Genomic DNA, 19,319 nt, shown 5'->3' with positions numbered 1-19,319 from the left:
CTTCCATGTGCAGAGATACTGATGGGGCAGAGGAGCCTCTGCTTCAAAGCACCTGTCCGCCCCAGTGGGCCTTATAGATACAATTTGCTAAGCGTGCCATGAAATCAAAGATATGCCCCAGATCGCTTCTGTCAAGCATGTGTCCACTAGCCAGTCAGCTTAGGTGGGGTGAGTGGCTGTTAACTAAAGTTTCCTTAAAATATCATGGTCTTCGTAGGAACAGGACTTGCTCCTGGGTAACTGTATCCATACCCACCCCACTGAGATCTGACGGGCCCACTCCTTGCTCTGATTAGCAGAAACACACCAAGGCCAGACTGATCCCACATTCATGGCTTCCTCTATGAAATACTCTAACACCCCATGCTCTGAATTGCCTGTATCTTAAAATGACAATGAAAGACCTTACTCTTTTAAGGAAATTTGTTTTAGTATCAATTTTTTATGCTAAAGTATTAGCATGCAAAAGTAAGGGGGAAACCAATTTAGAAACGTACTCATCATTTTGAGGCCTTTCCCAGCCGGAGGGTGTCGCAGGCCCGGGTCAGGAACAGCTGAGGAGGCAGGAGGTAGGATGAACCCCACACCCACACAGACCTCGCCGAGGCCGCCCTGGGTGCTGGCCCTGCTCTGTGCCCCATGTGCTCTGTCTGCCACACAATGGCATCGAGACAACTCGATGGACACAAGTTTCCAGTGACCACCGGGGCCTCTGTCCCTCCAGCCACCCCAGTCCGCACACATCTCCGTGGGGTCATGTGCAGTGAACCATGCAATGCCCTGGAATCTCCGCCGTCTGTGGAGACTGCACATTGTACAGTTAGCCTGTGTCCTGGTCCTCCCAGCCAATGGCTGCTAGACACAGCCAAAGACGGCGAGATAACCTGAGTTCTGTTACAAACAGGGCCGCCGCGCACCTGGTGCCACCTTTGTGCCATTTAGGAAAAGGCCGTCCCTCTGGGTGGGTGTCCAGATGGTTCCTACATGTGGCTTGGCAAGTGGGTGCAGGATGGTTCCAGGCCCTACTCAGGGAAACCTGCACAAATGTATATAGCAGCCCCCAAACCAGGAAGGGCCGCCCACCCCACTGCACCCACGGGGCAAGTTTCAGGACACTAGAAAGTGAAGACCCACCAAAAAGAGCTTTTATAGCGACTCCTTTTATTTACCATGAAATACACTACTTACGTCCACAGTGCTGGGTCCTCTGCCTGCAGCTGTGAAGCTCCAATTACCCAAAGATCGAAGGCCCTGGGACTGGCCAGATTCACTCAGTGTTTGAGGAAGGGTGACACAGGAGCCGGAACTTGGCAGAAACTGTACACTAGTGGTGACATCTAATCACAGGACATCGAGGGGCAGGGTCTCTGTCTCTCTTTCTCCTGCAAAATTTCTTTGAAAAAATTTTCCACAGGCCTTCTGCAAATACTTTTGCAGATGTGCAACCTATCTTCCTGGAAGGACCCCCAGATCTTTGAGAGACCTTGCTAAAAATAACAGAGGAAAGTCTCAGCCTTCTCAGCCCATCTCCTTCCCACGAGAAGGGGAAAATCCTAACGTCACGATCAGAGTCTGAAGCCCACCGTGGGTCTCCCAGGGGTACCCTGTATGCACAGCCTGGTGGGGTGCTAAAGTACGAGGCGTGGTAACAGACTGAAAAGCAAGTTATTTCACCTTTCGGAGCCTCAGTAGGCTCCTCCCCGAAACGTGAGCAGTAACAGAGCCCCTCGAGTGGTTCTTAGCATTAACTGAGGATGGGGGACAGAGGGGGCGTCTCCCAATGCTGATCCCCTCCTCCTCTTCTCACCTTTACACCTCTGGTGACTTTCAGTTGCCCTCTCCTGAGGATGGCGTTCTTGTTCATGGCATGTTCATGGATGCTTCTCGATGGGACAATGAGGAGATGGTGATAGAAGACGCACTGCCCGGACAGATGAATCCAGTGCTGCCTGTGGTCCACTTTGAACCTCAACAAAATTATGAGCCAAGCCCAACACTCTACCACTCCCCACTTTATAAAACAGGGGCCCGGGCAGGAACCCTCTCAACCACAGGTGAGGATGTGCTAAGACCCGAACAAATAACAACCGAATGCAAGGGACAATCAAAGTCCAAACGCCACGCGGTAATGGGCAAAGGTGATCCTGGGCCAGTTGGCCACTTATGACATGCAAATGTATACACGATGTAAATTCTGTTTGTTTTAATACTGGGTGTAGATTGATACTACAAAACTAATGCTTGCGTCTGATAGTCTAATTAGTAGAAAACAGTTAATTGAGCAGTGACTTCTAATTTCAAAATGATGGACTGAGTAGACACTAAAATCTCTGTATCTCTTACCAAATCCATTGAGACACATCCTAGAGAAGAGATTTAAAAATAAACTAACAAATGGAATGCCATGCTTCAAAAAGGGAAATCAGGGTAGACCTGAAACTGAGCTACAGCCCTTCACAAAAGGAACCAGATGGAAAGAAAGCCATGTCAACAGAGAAGCTGAAGAATTGAGAGCAGACAGCTAGAGGGTGAGCCAAGAGAATGCACCGAGAAAATCCCTCAAAATACAGCACAACGCAGTTTTTCTTAAAGTGACAGGACACTATGGAGAAAGCCAACATTTCCAACATTTATCTAGTAGGCAATCTGGGAGGGGAAAGGAGAGAGAATGGAAGAATGGTAATATTTTTTAAAAAGGTAACGGCTGATCATTTCCCAGAACTGGAGAGACACTTGAGTTCTAAGATTGAGACATTTCACACAGTGGTGGGGGTAATTTTTAAAACTATGTAACAAACAAATACTCAATTTTAAGAGAGCTCATAGCAAAGTGATAATAAAGATTATCAGAGATAAAGAAAAGTCTCAAAGCTAAAGAGATAAACTGTATTAATATGCTGGAACTAAAATTCCAGAAAGTGATAGTCAGACTGGCATCGGACATTTGTCCACAGTGCGCATAAAAGGTGACAGAGAGACCTCTTCAAAGGGCTGGGAAAAAACACTTTGAACCAGAACTGCAAATCCAACCACGTTATCATTCAACAGGGAAGGCGTGAAAATAAAGACCCCTGGACATACGGAGGCTCTAAATTAATCACCACGGACCCTCCATTTCATACCCACAAACACAGTTAAATCTTTAATAGTTTGACTGTAAAAATTACTTTACCAATAACGTGGAGCCAAGTTTCCAGATGACAGAAATATGGGCAGAAAGAACTAAAAAAAAATTTCTCATTTAAATGGAGACTATAGGTCCTCATGGTATTTTTCATCAGTAAAATACTCAACGAAAGTATGTTCTCTGAGGGTAACACACAGAACAGACTGAAAGAGACGTTCCTACCGCACGCCTCCACCTCCCACTCCCACGACAGATCTAAACAAGAACTCAGCGGTATTTTTTAAACTAACGACGGTACTGACAACGGCATTTGTGTGGACACGTGCTTTTATTTATCCTGGATGACTGTCTGGGAGGGGGGTGACGGGACCACATGGCAGGGACATGTTTAACTTTTTAAGAAACTGCTAAACTTTTCCAAAGTGGCCACACCTTCACATGCCCGCCAGCATGTACGAGGGCTCCCGTCCCTCCACATCCTCACCGCCACTTAGTATGACCAGTCCTCCCACTTGTAGATGTAGATAACTGACAGACAGACGGACGGACGGAGAGATAAATACAGACAGATGGATAACAGTACAGTGGAATCTCTTCGCATTTCCCTAACGGCTCATTACAGTGACCGTCTTTTCTGGTGCTTATTTATATCTTCTCTGATGAAGTGTCTGCTCAAACCTTTGACCTATTTTTTCACAGTCTTTTGTCTCCTTATTATTGGCTAAAATTCCAGCAGGAGCTCTGTGGTTCTCAGTAAGAGGAACCAAGGAAAGGTAGTAATTAAAATGATGCTGCACTGGCACAAGACTCAAAAGACACATCAAATGTACTAGACAGAGCGCCCAGAAGCACACCGTGCACACGTGGGAGCTTGGCCTGTGACAGCAGCCGCGCTAAAATCCGGCCAGAAGAGAGACACTGTTCCACAGACGGTGCTGGGACAGCTGGTTGTGCCAAACTCAGATCCTTCTCTCACATGCATACAAAAATTATATCACAGATGGATTCCATAGACGTAATCATCACTAAATTTTAAAATTATTAACCCTAATGAAATAACGGCACAAAGTAATCGTTATCAACAGCTGCTGACATCCCAGCCAGGAAACGCAGTTAGACTTCCTGATGGACGTGCACACCACCTAGGATGTATTCGCACCGAAAATCTCAACCCTGAACGTGATCGTGCCTTTAGATCTAACCAGCCTTGCAGGCCTAGAGGAACATGTGTAAAATCACAAGGATGCTGACAGCAAAGCTCAGACTCTGGGAAACTTTACAGGACAAACAGCTTAGTTATTTCAACAAACATATTACAAGGAAGGGACAAAAGTGACAGAGGGGGTCCCTAAATCTCTAAATGAAAGAGATTTAAGACACACGTCACTGCTGCGAGCTGTGGACCTTATCTGAACCCTCAAACTAACGGTTACTATACGTACACACACTGCATATTTACTGTAAGATGTCACTCGAGCACCTGCCAAGGCCCCACGCAGGGAATGACACACAAAGGGGAGGGGAGATGCAGGCATTCTCTGCTGGGGACGCCACCACCCTGCCTGACTGCCACACAGGCGGGCCTTGCTGTGAATGCCAGAAACAGCGACTCCCGTCCTGAGGGCAGGGCCCTCCTCTTCTCACGCCGGTCCTGACCCCCTCACACAGGCCCACAGGGAGGAAGCTGCAAGGGTGACCTCTTACTTCAGGTGTCCCAGAGCTGAGGACAGGACACCCGTGACTACGCTTAGTCTTCTCGGGAGCCCCAGTTCCTCCCTGCTGGGGGGAACGAGGGATGGATGGATGGATGGATGCCCGACCTACCGACTGCATCCCCCGAGTCGCACGGAAAGCTCAGGCCTCAATCCTGGCCCAGCGCTCCCTGAAACAGACTGCGGAGAACTTGAAACTTGGTTTATAAGGTTATACAAAGTCTGGGCAGGTCCTAAAGGATCGTTTGTTCCAGCATCTTCACTTTGTAGAGCATAAAACTGAAATCTGTAGGGGACTGTTTGCCCTTCATCTTTAGAGGCAAATTCAGTTCTGGAACCCAGGTGTCTTGACTCCAGTACAGTGATTTTTGTATTAAGCGGTTATTCTTTAAGTAATGACCCTTTTCACTCTGTGTCCTTCACTAGGTCATTCAACCAACTTTGTGGTGACCGTCCTCTTACCCTCCAAGCGGCCCAAAGATTACTGGATTGCCAAGGGATCGGCCCTGCTCTGCCAGCTGAATGAGTGAAAAGGCGCCGCCTCTGGGCGGAAAGAGGACCTGGCCAGCGATCTTTCCTGACAGGCAAGAAAAGCCTGCGTAAATTCTACGTGAGCAAAAAGTGTGACTTCTGAAATGGCTTAAGGGTAGTAAGGGTGGCTTTTATTTCTCTTTTAACCTAAAATAAAGTGTTTTGAGTTTTCCTTTCTATTGGTGATTCAAGCTCTGATGTGAAAGCACTTCTCTCTTAAGCCTGCCCTCCCCCGCCCCCCAGCATGAGGGGTGGACACACCCAGCAGTAAGGGGGGGGTCTTGGGGGGAGGGCGTGGACAGGGCGGAGTCAGCGCTCTGCACTGCCTCAGCCCTTGGGGCTTCCTTCCTCTTCACACTGAAGAGAAAGGCCTGTGGACACACCGATCACACGGCCCCAGGTCCTTGGGCTTCTAGACGAGATTAAGGCTCAGAGCCCAGTGCATGAGATCTTGGCCCCTGGTGCTATTCCCCCCACTCTGTGGGGTAAGATTACAACCCTTAGAAGAGCCTTCAGTGTTTTCATGAGAATGCAGCTCGGCCCTGCCCCGGTGCAGAACAGTTGTCAGCTTTAGGATGAACCCACGTGAAAACTGGCCAAGTCCCGCTCAGGTGCCTTTGCGCCCCGGCCACCGCAAAAGCAGAGGATGTCGGGCCAGGGCTGAGATGCACCGGCCACTGCGGCAAAGTGTTTTGCATCAGCCCTGCCAACAGGGTCTGTTTGCTTTCATGGTCGTATTATAAGCCAAGAAACTGGGTACCACCCAGCTAGGATGTGGACCTCTGGAGACAGCCACGCCACCGCCTTACAGAAAGCTAAAAGAACAATCCTACCCTCGCATCTTACCTCCTCCCAACCCCCGCCGCCTTCATCCCACACCCACCAGAGTTAACAGATCCCCCCATGAGGCAGGGAGCGCCACCCCATTAGTCAGAGGTCAGTGCAGGGATCAGAAACTGCTCTTGGTGCTTCAAGCAGGAACCCGTGCTTCCAAAGCCACGGGAATGGCTGCAGCTGCAGAAGTCACAGGGCTGCCGTCAGGCCCCGCAGCGGCTGAAACCCAAGGTCAGAAAGCTGCAGGAAACTGTGCCAACCGCACAAGCACAGCACACTCGCGCAGCAGGTGAGCAGGCAGAGGGACGCAGAGCCTGGCCCCTGCAGACTGGGGTCTGCGGGAGCCCGCCCGTAACGCCCCCGCTGCTGGAGAAAAAGGCTTCTGCCCCCTCACCTTCCAGATCTCACGACAGAGGACCTCATTAGAAGACGCACCCACAGCAGCGAGGGAATCTGGGGGAGGTGAGCCCTCCTACCCCTGCAGCACGGGCACAGAACGGCGCAGAGGCGGTGGGCGTGCGTCCCGAGCGCCCCCGCGTCGCTCTTTCAGTGAGACCCCAAAGGTCTTCTCGGCCCTGGAAATGACTGAGAATGAACCCACCAGAAAGCTTCTGGAAAGGAAGGGAAGGCCGGCAGAGCTGCACGCCCCGGCAGTCAAGGCACCGCAAACCAGGTCAGGAACAGGCACACCTACTTCTTATTGGCCCCATCAGGTCCTGGGCAGACCCTCTGGGTTTCCGGGAGCTGCTCAGAGGCCCGGGAGAACCGTAAGGAAACTCTGCCGTAGGCGGGAGACCCCGGTCTGTAACCGTGGGAGCGGGGGGAGGCGGGGGGCAGCTGTGCTGGCCTGAAAGGTCCCATTTCACACTCGACCAGAGCAGTTCTACTTACTCACTTTATACACAGATTCTCCATAAGATTTTATTTGAGAAAGACAAAGGCATATAAATAAGAAATAAGTAACAGGACAGGAAAAGGGGGGACGAGTTTGAAAACCACCTTCCCGCATAGAACCCCTGACAAAGCCTACCCGGTCCCCCGTCTTCAGCCTGTGGATGAGACACTCACACCGTGCACAGCGCAGGCACTTGCCAGGGCAGGAAGCACCCTCGTCACCAAACCTTGACCAGAGGGGAGCAGAACAAGAGCCCCAAGGCCTGCTGACTCCCCGCACCCAGAACCAGGAGCAAACGCGGAGGGGAGGAGCCCAGGGACAGGGTCCCCGGGGGCAGCCAGGCCCAGGGCAGGGCCCGGAGCAGCAGGGAGAGGGCTCAGAGGACGGAGGCAAAAGAGGTGTTTGCTGGATATACACTGGGGGGAAAAGTCTATATTAAAAAGGTAGTTAATTGTTTTCATACAATTCATTGATGATTAATTATTTACACACAGCTCGTTATGTCACAGAACCATACACCTCCCCAGGCATTGGTGGAGAGCCCAGAGTCATTCCTTGGAAGAACAATAACCAACGCTGGCTTTGCCTCTGAGTCTCTCCCCCTGGGCTGGGCCTAAGGCCAGACCAGAGTGTGGGGTGCAGGCACGGCTGTCCTTCAAGTCCCAGGGGTCAGGGTCTTGGCGGTTACAGGAGGGGTGTCTCTGTTTGGAAGGCCAGCACCAGCACCCAGAACACAAGGGTCCAGAGAGACCGACAGGCACCGCTGGCCACCACCTCCCACTGCGAGGGAGCCGCAGCTCGGCAGAGATGTGCCCGTCCAGAACGGGGACCTGGAGCTGAGGGACCGCAGCACTTGGGGGCAAAGAGAAAGGCAGAGTCTCAGGGCACAGAGGGAGCACCTGGATACCCCGAGGCCCCCAAAGGCCTGCACTGCTTCTTTCCACCTCTCTTCTCCAAAGACAGAGATGGAGCTTAGGGTGGTAATAGATTTCTGGTGTCTTGGCTCTGGTTACGACTGCTACAAAAAACCAAATGGTGCATGCAGTAGGACTCGCACCGCGGACAACTCTCCCCTAGCCAGCTGCTTCTGGTCCAGGATTATTAAGACCCTCGAGGTAAGAAGTGCCAACTCAGATCCGCTAATCCTCAGCCTCTCGGTAATGGCAGGCAGGGTCCCTCCTCCCAGACCACACACAGAGGCACAGCCAAGCCATGAGGATTCCTCCCCAGGTCCCGGGCTCTGCCCCTACCCCAGCCTGGGTCTCCTGTGACCGCCACGCAGGCGCCCCAGATCAAGACAGTATGAGCTGATGGGCCACCCATAAATGGCCACCTTGAAAGGATATGGCCCAGGCCAAAAAGGTACTAAACTAAGAGCAGTGTATTCCTCCATCAGTGAAGGATGCCGGAGCAGCCACCCTGGGTCAGGCACCGTGGGCGACATGGACACCAACAGAATCTGTCCCCTGCTCTCCAGGTCGTATTTGGCTGCCAGCTTATGTCCATTTAAGAATGCAAATCCCACAGCACCTGGATGCCGGCCTCAGACCTTCCAGTGCTTGCTACTTCTCTCAGGCATGAGACTCTCACAGTCACTCCACCCAGTGACCTATCTCACCCCTCCTCCTCTTGACCTCCCAGGCTCCAGCCAGAATGACTCCATCCTGGGTCCTTTAACATGATCACTCTGCCCCCACATCAGGCTTTCACACTGTTCCCTTTGCTTGGAGCGCCTTCCCCTCCTTGTTGAGTTGTTTACACACTCATTCAACATTTAATATTAACCATATCTGCAGGTTATCAGATCCCTGAATCTCCTGATCCAGACTCAGAAGCTCTGTGCATTGGGCTCCACTTTGTCAGGTTTCTACTCCGCATCAGCCCAAAAGTCGCTTCCTCCTGGAGGCCTTTCCTGATCCCCCACCCCCACCCTAAGTTAGGTACTGACGTCCCACACACACACACACGCACGCACACACATACACGTACGCACACACGCTGCCCCTGCCCCCGACACACCCCTTGCCAATAATCATCTCAGAATCTGGCTTCCTCCCCAGACTGTGAGTTCCATGAAGGCAGCACCGATGTGGGTCGGGTTCATCCCAAAGCCACAGCACACAACAGTGGGCACACAGGAAGAACTCAGAAAGTCTGGGTTAAACTGAACTGGATCCTGGATCTCAAGACTCTCTGGTGTCATTTTCCAGCAGCTTCCTGCCCTGCAGACCAGGCTGAGTCCCCATCTTTGGCTCCTCTACCCACCTCTGATGCACCCACTGGGCAACTCTGAGAGCATACATTCTGTGATCACCACGCTCCCTGCAAAATGTGGGGGCTGAACGAGCCCAAGCTATGAGCCTGTCCCTGACCTGCGGTGGAGAAAGGGCTGAGAAATCAAGTTCTCTTCAGCCTCTAGTCCAGCCTCATGCTACTTTTAACAGATCTATCCGTGCCCCGCCCCCATCTGTTCCTTTTTTTGAGGGGGAGGTAATTAGGCTTATTTATTTATTTATTTTTAATGGACATACTGAGGATTGAACCCAGGACCTCCTGCATGCTAAGCACACCCCCTACCACTGGGCTATACCCTCCCCTCCCGTCTGTGCTTTAACACAGATGAACATGTGGTCCTGGCCCGGCTTGAAGCAACTACTTTTAATCTGCACACATCTCTATCAAGATGCCCAGGGCCCTGAGGAACAGGAAAGGCTGCTCCGTGACACTGGGACGCTCACCCCTATCAGAGCCTCGAACCTCCGCCCCTTGAGCAGTGCGCCCCGCATTCCTGGGCTGCTGCCCACCCGCACTCCTGGCGTGAGGACGGATCCCGCGATGGGTTCCTGGATGGCCCAGCCCGGTCCACCCGCCTCACCTCTTCTCCAGTCGGACCCACAGGTCGCTGAACTGCCGGAGCCGCTGCCTCCGCCGCCACCTCCGCTTCTTCCGGCACTTTCGTTCCGCCCCGCCTGACAGATCGGCACTTACTGGCAGACACGTGGAGCCGCAGCACGTGCGGCGGCAACAGTGAGCGCCCAGACCTCCCAGCTTCCGGTACCGGCGCTTCTGGGCAGGCACTTCCGGGGCGGGCACTTCCGGAACAAAGACTGCGGTAGAGGCAGGCCGCCAGTGGCTACGATGAGGCTGCAGATCCGCGGCTTTTACTCTTCTCTCTCTAAACAGGGGAGGAAGGAGAGGGATCAGAGGAAGGTCCCACAGCACGGGCCCTCCCCCACCCTTAAGGCTCAGGACCAGGCAACAGGCAGGTAGTGTGAAAGTTCAAGCCGGCTAAGGAGGCAGGGTTCTCAAGGCCACCTCAGAGAACTGATTGAGGTGGGAAGCCCCATGAAACAGACCAGCAGGACCCCCAAGCAGGGCCACTACTCTCCTGCCAGCACCATCTGGTTCCTGGCCCAGAGGCATTATCTCCCTTTTTGCCTCTAAGACGGCTTACTTCTAGGACAGTGGAACTTACCCCTAAGATTATATAGGCTCCCTGAGCTAACTCCTGATTGGTCATTTGTGGTACCTCATTTGCACAAAGCTCACACCTGGTTGGTCCATTTCTCTCCCTCCTGATTGGTCCATTTTTACAAAGCTCATTCCTAAATAGTCAACTTTGTTACACCTTATTTGCATATGATGTTGCAAAGTGTTGCAAAGACTGGCAGCCTATAAAAACTTATGTAAGGCTACAGATGGGGTTCAGAGCTTGGAGTGTTAACTCCTCTGGGCCCTGTGGCGTAATAAACCTGAGTTCTCCAACTCTCCGAGCGCTGCTTGGTCTCTCGCCCAGATCCAGGTTGCTGTCACACTGAGCTGTAACACCGAGCTGTAACACACTTTGCTGCAACATGATCAGTCTATTGCCTGTTTCTCCCACACACCCTCGATGTCACCCTCGCAATGTCACTGGCTTTGAAGGTGGAGGAAGGGGCTGTAAACCAAGGAATGTGGGCAACCTCTTTAAGCTGAAAGAGGCGAGTGAGTAAACAGATTCTCTAGAGCCTCCGGAAAGGAATGCAGCCCTATCAACACCTTGATTTCAGCCCCGTGGGACCTGTGTCAGACTCCCAACGTACATACCTATAAGATCGTAAATCTCAGCTGTTTGAAGTCACTGAGTTTATGGTAATTTGTTATAGCAGCAAAAAAAGTACTACAGCATCCTGAGGAGAGTCTGGGGGAGTGGGGCATGGACTCACTAAACACTCAGGCTCAGCCCAACAGGACCCCCAGCCCTTCCTCTTCTCTGCAGGGAAGGCAGCTTCACAGCCAGAGCATTTCCGGTACATGCCAGCCTACTGATAGGTGGAGGGTAGTGGCTGCGGGTTGCCCACCCCTCACCCCACACACGCACCCCTCAGTCTTCCTAATAATACCCGCCTGCCCCAAGACCCAGGGTGCTGGCAGGGCTGCACTGAGCTAGGTGACCGGTTAGCAGCCCTCCCGCCCCCATCCACACCAGGCTAACCAGGTTCAAGTTCCATATGCTCAGAATCATCCCTCAAGGATTATCACGTGGCTGCCGAGGAGGGGAAAAAGGAAGCAGGTGCCCCCACAGCCCTGCCCTGGTCCTCCTCGCCCATTCCTTCATGATGGGCATCTCCCTCACTCTGGGCCCTTAGGCCCTCATCCCTTCTTCTCCCTGAATAGGAGCTCCTTTGAAGACTTCGTGCTCCCTCATGACCTCCCCAGGAGCAGAACGCCAGTTCAGCACTGAAAACTCTTAGATGCTACCCGCAGGACAGCCTGTGTGTCAGGCTTCAGAACAGCAGCTACCACTGCACACACCAAACTCCGCAGGGTCGTGGGAGAGGGTGAACCCAGGCCGGAGCAGTGGGGTGAGAAAAACCCCAGCTCAGCTGGTCAGCCTGGGGCCAGGGCCTGAGAAGTGACCAGGAGACCCAGCCCACCCTGCTTTCCAAGAGAACATAGTCCAGGGAAAGACTGTCATTCTAAGTGAAGTAAGCCAGAAAGAGAAAGAAAAATACCATATGATATCACTTATATGTGGAATCTAAAAAAATGACACAAATGAACTTATTTACAAAACAGAAACAGACTTACAGACATAGAAAACAAATGTATGGTTACCGGTGGAGGGGGGCAGGGATAAATTGGAAGTTCAGGATTTGCAGATACAAACTACTATATATAAAATAGATAAACAACAAGGTCTATTGTTGTTTATATCGCACAGGGAAATATATTCAATATCTTATAATTACCTATAATGAAAAAGAATGTGAAAAGGAATATATATATATATATAAAACTGAATCACTATGCTGTACACCAGAGACTAACACAACATAGTAAACTAACTACACTTCAATTTAACAATGGGAAAGAGCCACAGACCCCCCCCCCCCACTACCTTCCCCCAAACCAAGCAGAGAACCACTCAGGGAGGGCTGGGCTCTCCCTCCAGAGCTGAAGGAGAACAGGAGGGAGGGATGGATGGAGACCTGGGGCAGGATTTCCCCAGACAAGGGGACGAGGGGAGGGCACTGCGGACAGAGGAAAGAAAGACCATCAGCAGAGGGAAAGAGGCAGCCACGGGGACAGAAGGTTTTCTGGTGTCAGAAGCATATCCGTGCTGGGAAAAGGTGGGTCCGGGTGCCAAGGCTTCAGCATGAAGAGACTGGACTTTGGAAGAGAGGACAGCAGGAAATCCTGAAGGTTTCAGACTAAGGGCCACTCGCAAGATTAGTCCCATAGAAAGGTGGAGAAGAACCAGAGGGTGATGACCTCGGGAGCAAAGGGGGCAAAGCCAACAAAGATTTTCATGGAGGAAGGTGGGAAGTGAGAGGTCTTAGGTGAGGGCTTTTGTAAACGAGAAGGTGCGGTGCGAAGAACCGATGTTCCTGAGACACTGGATGCAGGACACGAAGAGAGGTGGGGGCTGGGACAAGCCCAGGAGGGGGTCCGACCTTTCCCGCTAAGAGGGGACCAAGAGACGCATGGCCCCTGGGATGGAAAGCCGACTCCCAGGGGGATCCTCTGGAGGGAGGGGATAGAGTAGGCCTGGCCTGAGATGACGTGAGGTGAAGATGGCTGTTCTGAGGAGAAAGAGGGCACCTGGAGAACGGCAGCCGTCGGGCGGACCCCTCTCCAGCCTCTAGGCAGAGGGCAGCATTTTCCTCCTGGAGGCCTCTCTCTACAGCTGAGGGCTCTGCCAGCAGGGGGCGCCGGTGACCACGCACGGGAAGGGGTGGGACGCATGGAGGGGGTGCTAAGGGCTGACCTGTGTCCCCTCAACATTCACACGCTGAAGCCCTAACCCCAGGACCTCAGAATGCGGCTGTATTTGGAGAAGGACCTTCACAGAGGTGATTAAGTTGAGATGAGGCCCTCGGGGTGGGCCCTAATCCAGTGTGACTGGTGTCCTTACAAGAAGAGGAGGTTTGGACACACAGAGACACCAGGACTGCGTGCACATCGAGGAGAGGCCACGAGGGGACAGTGAGAAGACGGCCGTCTGCAAGCCAGAGGGAGAGGCCTCAGAGAGACCAAACCTGCCGCCACCTTGATCTTGGACTTCTAGCCTCCAGAGCCGTGAGACTGTCGAAGCCACCCGGCCTGTGGTACCTCGTCACGGCGGCGGGGGCAGGAAGGGTCACCGTGTGCCCACTGGGGCTGGACACGGAGCAGGGGCTAGCAGGAAGGCCGGCGCGGGGTGGGCAGCATTGCCGCGGGTGGCGGTGGGTCGGGGCCTCCTGAGTTCTTCACAGAAGGGTCCGCAGGGCCAGAGGATGACTGTGCATGAAAACAAGACATAAACAGACCTGGGGGGAGGAAACAGCTCAGAGAGAGGGAAGGGGCTTCGCTCCTGCCCCGGGACGGGTCTGACAGGCACCCCCTGCACCTCCGGGCCCCTGACCTTACGTGGTAACTGACTCACCACCTGCCTCCCTAAAACTTCGCAGATGCGCAGGTCAAAGGCACTGATCGTTAAGTCTAATCGCCCTTCCTGGGCCCCAGGACCACGGGGCACCCTTCCCTTCACCTTCCTTTCTGTCCCCAAGCACTGCTGAGGGAAGGCCAGGGTGGCCTCCGCCGCCCCACGTGCCGGGCCAGGCAACGCAAGCCGGACACAGACCCGGCCACAAGGGGGCGCCCGCGGAGCCCGGGGCCGAGAGAGGCTCCGTGGCAGTGCCGGGGTCCCTCCGGACACAGCCCACCTCGGCTCCCCGAGCTGCCCCCCACCCCGGATGGAAGCACAGGAAGGTCACGTGTGGACGGGCCGTCCAGCGAGGGTGCGCTCCACCCACAGCCTCCGCGCTGCGGAGCGTCGAGCACCGTGTGGCTGCCCATGAGATGCTCTGCGGTAAGAAAAACGAGCCGAAATGTGGCAGCTCTCGTGAGCCCCAAACATACCCCCCAATACACACCCTGGGACCAAGAAATCACCCTGCCAGCCCCCTCCCTGCTGTCCAGCCCGGTATGTTCAGACGGCTTCCGCAGCGGGGCCTCCCAGCAGCCCTGCCAGGGAGGCCCGGAGAGAGGGGAACTCTGAGGATCAGAACCGCGCAGCGAGCTGCCCAGAGTCGCACAGCTAAGGGGACACCAAGTCCCAACCTCCCGCCTCTGAATCCAGTGCTCAGTCCTAATCATTCTCATTTATATAAACCCACCACCTCTGAGACCCCAGCCCCGTTCTGTCCTATGTGTACTTTAAAATGCACATTATATGAAAACAGTGACTTCACCTGCCTACACTATGAAAGACCGTGGAAGCTTTCAATACACCCTCAAATGCTGAGCTGTGTGTCTCTTTATCCCTCTACCCCAACCCCTGCATTTTAATGACAGAAGTGGAGTGATGCTCTCACCTCTTAGAAGATCCAATGAAGTCACTTTTTCTAGACACTGGAAGAGTTAGATTGAGTTTTAAACAGTATTAAAGATTTATCTGGGGGTGTGGGGAGGGTATAGCTCAGTGGTAGAGCACATGCTTAGCATGCATGGGGTCCTGGGTTCAATTCACAGTACCTCTATTTATATAAATAAGTAGATCGAATAAAATCCCCCCTCAAAAAACCCAAAACAAAACAAAACAAAGGATTTTTTAGAAAGGTTATCTCATAAGATTCTCCCACACAAGCCTGTTGTTCTGGAGACGCTAAAGGGGATGATTTTAATAGGAGGGTGGAGGTGTGATACACTGAAACTGTGACAGTTGGGGGTGCAACGCAGTGGCTGCAGGTAAGGCTGAAACAGTGGGTTCTCTCCCCACCTCCCAGCCTCAGCCTCCCCTCCCTGCCCCTTCTCCTCCTAGGGTTTAACAAGTTAACCATTACCCTAGTCAAATACAGAGCAGGGTTTCTACCCTCAGAAGTGTTTCTCCTATTTCCAGCAGCCTTTGAAAGACCTTTGAGAATCCTCACACTGTGATGTCGCCGTCAATTTCCACTTCATGGACAGCAGGCCTCCTGCTGTTTCCTTGAAATGATGCTCTTTCATTTTCAAGTCAAAAGCCTTCATCTTCTCCTTTGTCATCTTTTTTCAATCATGTCATTTAGGTCAGACCCTCCTCTCTCTTTTCCAGAATCTCTTCTCTTCAGCACACCCCTCCCTTTGCACCAGCAGCCCCTCCACACAGGCAGCCCTGAACGTGCAAGGTGACCTCCCCCTACACCATCTTGCTCCACCTTCTAAATGCCAAACATGGCCTATGACCTTTGGCCACTGGGCCACCTGCCAAGCCCTCATTCCACAGGGGCAGGCACATTTCCCATCCTCCCCACCACCCACAAGGGCCCTGGGAACAGGACAGGCCTGGAGGAGTCACAGGAAATGCATGAGATATCTGGCCCCTAACAGCTCCACCGGCCCTGCCATCTGCCCCTCTGACTTCCAAAGCCCCCACTCGTTAACTTTTTTCTGCTGCTTCAAATTTTAATTTCGCAACTGATCTGGACCTTTCTCCCCACTTCCCCCGCCTCCACCCAGAGTGCACGTACGAATCAGCACCACCATAATTCTGCTAGGCCTTCGTTCCTGTATTTCTTGCTTTCCCCTTCCTCTTGCTTGCTTTGCCTTGGTTTGACTTGCTCCCGCTCTAGACTCTAGAAAGCTCATTGGATCTTCTGACACTTGCAGGGTGACGCTGGATGCAGCCTCTCTGGTCCCCCTCCCCACGCCAGGTGCAGACATTCCTTTTCAACGCCTATAGTCACTTGCCTTTCCTGTGCCCCGGCTCTGACACACCTGGACAGCATCACTCACACCCACCAGCTCCCTCCTCTCTCTTTCCCAGTGTCCTCCTGCAGGTGAGGGAGACAACACCCCCCCAACTCAAAACCTCTGCTGGACCCATCACTTCCCCATGATCTTAGTGGGGGAGGGACAGAAGCCGTGGTTCATCCCACCTCTCTCCTGTAGGGCGCCTGGCCAGCCGCCCCCCTCCCCTAGATGGCCCCCAGGCGAGGCGTGCACTCACTGCACCAGCTCGGCCACGCTCACTGCAACACGGCGGGCGGGGTGGAAGCCATGCCTGGAAATGCCGGCATCCTCCCCAGCCTCTCGTGTGCCACCCCTGTACAAACACCATGAACACTTCCCGTTGCATTGCGCTCATTTGTTGCTGGAAGCCCCCGAAAGCCGCAGCCGAAGTTTTGCTCCATCATTTCTCAGGTTACCTAAGCCAGCCGGGAGACTTTCAGACTTGCGCCCCTCCCTTCTCTGAAGGCTGGTTCTCGCCGCCTGCTGCCTAAGCCAGGAGGTCACTGCCGAATCCCTAAAGCCTCATCCTTCGACGGGGACCCTGGAATTAACTCTCATCAATGCCCCTCTCCGTTCTTAAGTTTCCTAGAGAATAACTTTCTCAGCTGCGGCCTCTCATTCAACACCTACATCTGCCCCGTTTTGTTTTTGGAGCCCTTCCTGACCTCAGTCCTTTGTACACAGGATGTCCTGGTGCCATCAGGCAATGTCCTTATTCTTGCATTTAAATGCGCGCTGAGCTGGGCAGAGGACAGGGGCTCTCACCTGGGAGCTCTCATGGCTGAAGATGACGGAGCTGAGGTCCCCGCACTTGTAGTGTTATACGAGGTCCTCTGTCGTGCAGGGATCTGAAGGCTGCCTGCTCACAGGCTCTCCTGCTGCAGGAGGGTCTGGTTCAAAGCAAAGATGACCTGAGGGGAGAAAACATACCTCTCTTTTAAGTCCACTGACAAAGCAATCATTAGCTACCACCTTATTTCTTTTGTCCATGTTGGCAGTAGCCTCAACTCTGCGTAAGGACATGGACGCTGCTGCTAGAAAAAGGGAGGGGGGGACACAAATCCCTGGATGGTGTCCAACGAAGAGGAGGACAGTCCTGCCCAAGTCAGCCTCCACTAGACGCCTCCTGGGAAAGTAAGTGCCTTGAGAGGGACACCGACAACCTGGAACTCTCCTACGAGAGTGACCAAGAGGTCAGGAGACCCCGAAAGCTGGTCTGTGGGGGATGGCTAAAGCTGGGGAGGTGGGGCAGGGAGGCACCGGGACCCACAGACACACGTCCCAACGGGTTTCAACCACCTGAAGGACTGGACAGGATATATTCACAGTATCCACAAGTCTTTTTCCAACCATCAGGGCGGCATTTGGCGACTAAGGGATTCATTAGGTCCATGAGATGTCAATAGTAGTTATTATGGAAAACAGGGAGCGGGGAATGAAGGCTAAACAAAATCAAGCACGTTTTTATCTTTATGGAACTTCTCAGAGTCTCGATGCACTAATGCGCAACGCGCTGCCTCTCCCCGAGGTGGGGAGAGCGTGCTGGCTTTCCGAGCTGATTTCAGAGCACATCACAAGAGAAGGGTTGGCTGGAATGTCTTTGGGGAAAATCCAGACTCAAGAAATTTTACAAAGCAGCGGATTCTCCGTGGCACTGGAGAGCTAGGTCAGAGGGGGAAGGCAGGACTCGCACCAGGTGGGAATTGGGGTCGACCACCCTCTGCAAGGCTCCTGACAGCACCGGAGATGCTGTGGCATTTTCTCTCTCATCCCCCCAAGTATGGATGCAGACATCTCTATCACCTTTGACAGCTGCCCCAGTAGTCAGTGTATAGGATACGGTCTTTGCTGGAATGTTCCCTCCCCCTTGGCTGAAATGCAGGCAGGCGGGGTCCGTATGAGCATTCTGACCATGAAGTCTTCAACAGGAAGTTTTCGGTTGTCCAGCGATAAGACATCGCAGGTCTCAAGTCATCAAATGACGCCGTGCGGCCCCGCCCCCTTCTTCCTCCTTCCACGCTTTCTCACTCTGAGTGGCAAAGAGGCCAGAAGTCTTGTCGACTTGCTTCCCACAGGCCACTGCGCACAGGCCTGCCTGCCGCACACCCTCCGTCCATGCCACTGCCTGGCTTGGTGACTCTGTCCCTGCTGGGGGGGGGGCTTTAACTAAAGGGGGAGGAGGCAGTTCCCTGTTTGTAAAATCCCCTCCTCTCCTCTCTTCTCTTTACATGCCCCCCCACCATCAGAGACACCTCCTCCAGCCTCTCCTGGAGGTCGGCTCCCCAGGAATCTGCAAACCAGCCTCTTCTATCTTGGGATGGGACTTCCGGGCCATGCCGTGCTCCCACCCTCCCCAGCCCTCCACTGGTGACACAGGCCGACAGAGAGGCAGATACATCCAGGTGCCTGTCTACAAACTGAGGTCTAAGTGAGGAAACTCGGTCTTCCAGAGAGATGAGCCCCTGGGTTCTGAAGCCACACAGTGCGGACCTAGCCCACCACCAGGAATTGCTAAATGACTTCCGATCAGCTAGAGGAACAAACCTTTGGAGGGGGGAGAGGCGGCACTATGAAGCACCTCGCAGGTATGCCACACCCCAGGCTAAGGTCTCACACATTCTGTCTCAGTCTAACTCATCCAGTCCAGCTCCCAGTAATCAAGAGAAATAATCATACCTGGTATCTGAGTTGTTCTCCAGGAGGAAGGTCACAGAACTGTCACCTTACACAATAGCCTGAATCACGAGAAGACCACGCCGTGGACACTTACAGATAAAGAGATCAAAAGAGTGACAACCACTAGCCTCTAAAGAATCAGCCGCCTGGGGTCACCATGATGCCACTCTGAGTCTTACAAGTAAAATTCTGTTGACTGTTATCAACGCCTTATTGTTTAAGCTACGGCTGTACCATCACCCTGCCCCACCCGCAAGGCGAGTTCACGGTTCTGCAGGCACTCGCCTGCTGCGAGTCAGTCCCCTTCGCCCAG

General features: G+C 53.2%; 2 protein-coding genes across 29 annotated transcripts in view; one reads left to right on the top strand and one right to left on the bottom strand.

Moving 5' to 3' along the window:
* DNAH6 (dynein axonemal heavy chain 6) overlaps window positions 1-5,399 on the top strand; it is a 150,317-nt gene extending 144,918 nt beyond the window's left edge. The window contains exons 76-77 of the mRNA XM_032469656.1: window positions 1,832-2,054; window positions 5,266-5,399. Coding sequence (XP_032325547.1) covers window positions 1,832-2,054; window positions 5,266-5,369 — 327 coding nt within the window. The 3' untranslated portion in view covers window positions 5,370-5,399. The remainder of the gene's footprint in view (window positions 1-1,831; window positions 2,055-5,265) is intronic.
* The window catches only part of TRABD2A (TraB domain containing 2A), a 120,451-nt gene that overhangs the window by 61,206 nt on the left and 39,926 nt on the right, over window positions 1-19,319 (bottom strand). For 20 of the 28 annotated variants that reach the window (XR_004315819.1, XR_004315822.1, XR_004315824.1 and 17 more), the window contains 2 exons: window positions 17,096-17,241; window positions 9,975-10,274 (listed from right to left, as the gene is read on the bottom strand). Coding sequence is in view for 5 of the 28 variants with exons in the window: in XM_032469654.1 (XP_032325545.1) it covers window positions 7,648-7,951; window positions 9,975-10,274; window positions 17,096-17,109 (618 nt within the window). In the remaining 23 variants the exon portion in view is untranslated. Of the gene's footprint in view, window positions 1-6,968; window positions 7,952-9,974; window positions 10,275-13,693; window positions 13,862-17,095; window positions 17,242-18,133; window positions 18,485-19,006; window positions 19,029-19,319 lie in introns of those variants that run through there. The other 8 variants (XM_032469653.1, XM_032469651.1, XR_004315821.1 and 5 more) reach the window with 6 other exon arrangements.

Source organism: Camelus ferus, chromosome 28, assembly GCF_009834535.1.
Source record: "Camelus ferus isolate YT-003-E chromosome 28, BCGSAC_Cfer_1.0, whole genome shotgun sequence".
Taxonomy (NCBI): Eukaryota; Metazoa; Chordata; class Mammalia; order Artiodactyla; family Camelidae; genus Camelus; species Camelus ferus.
Note: the sequence above shows the minus strand (reverse complement) of the source record. Positions and strands in the feature narration are given on the sequence as shown.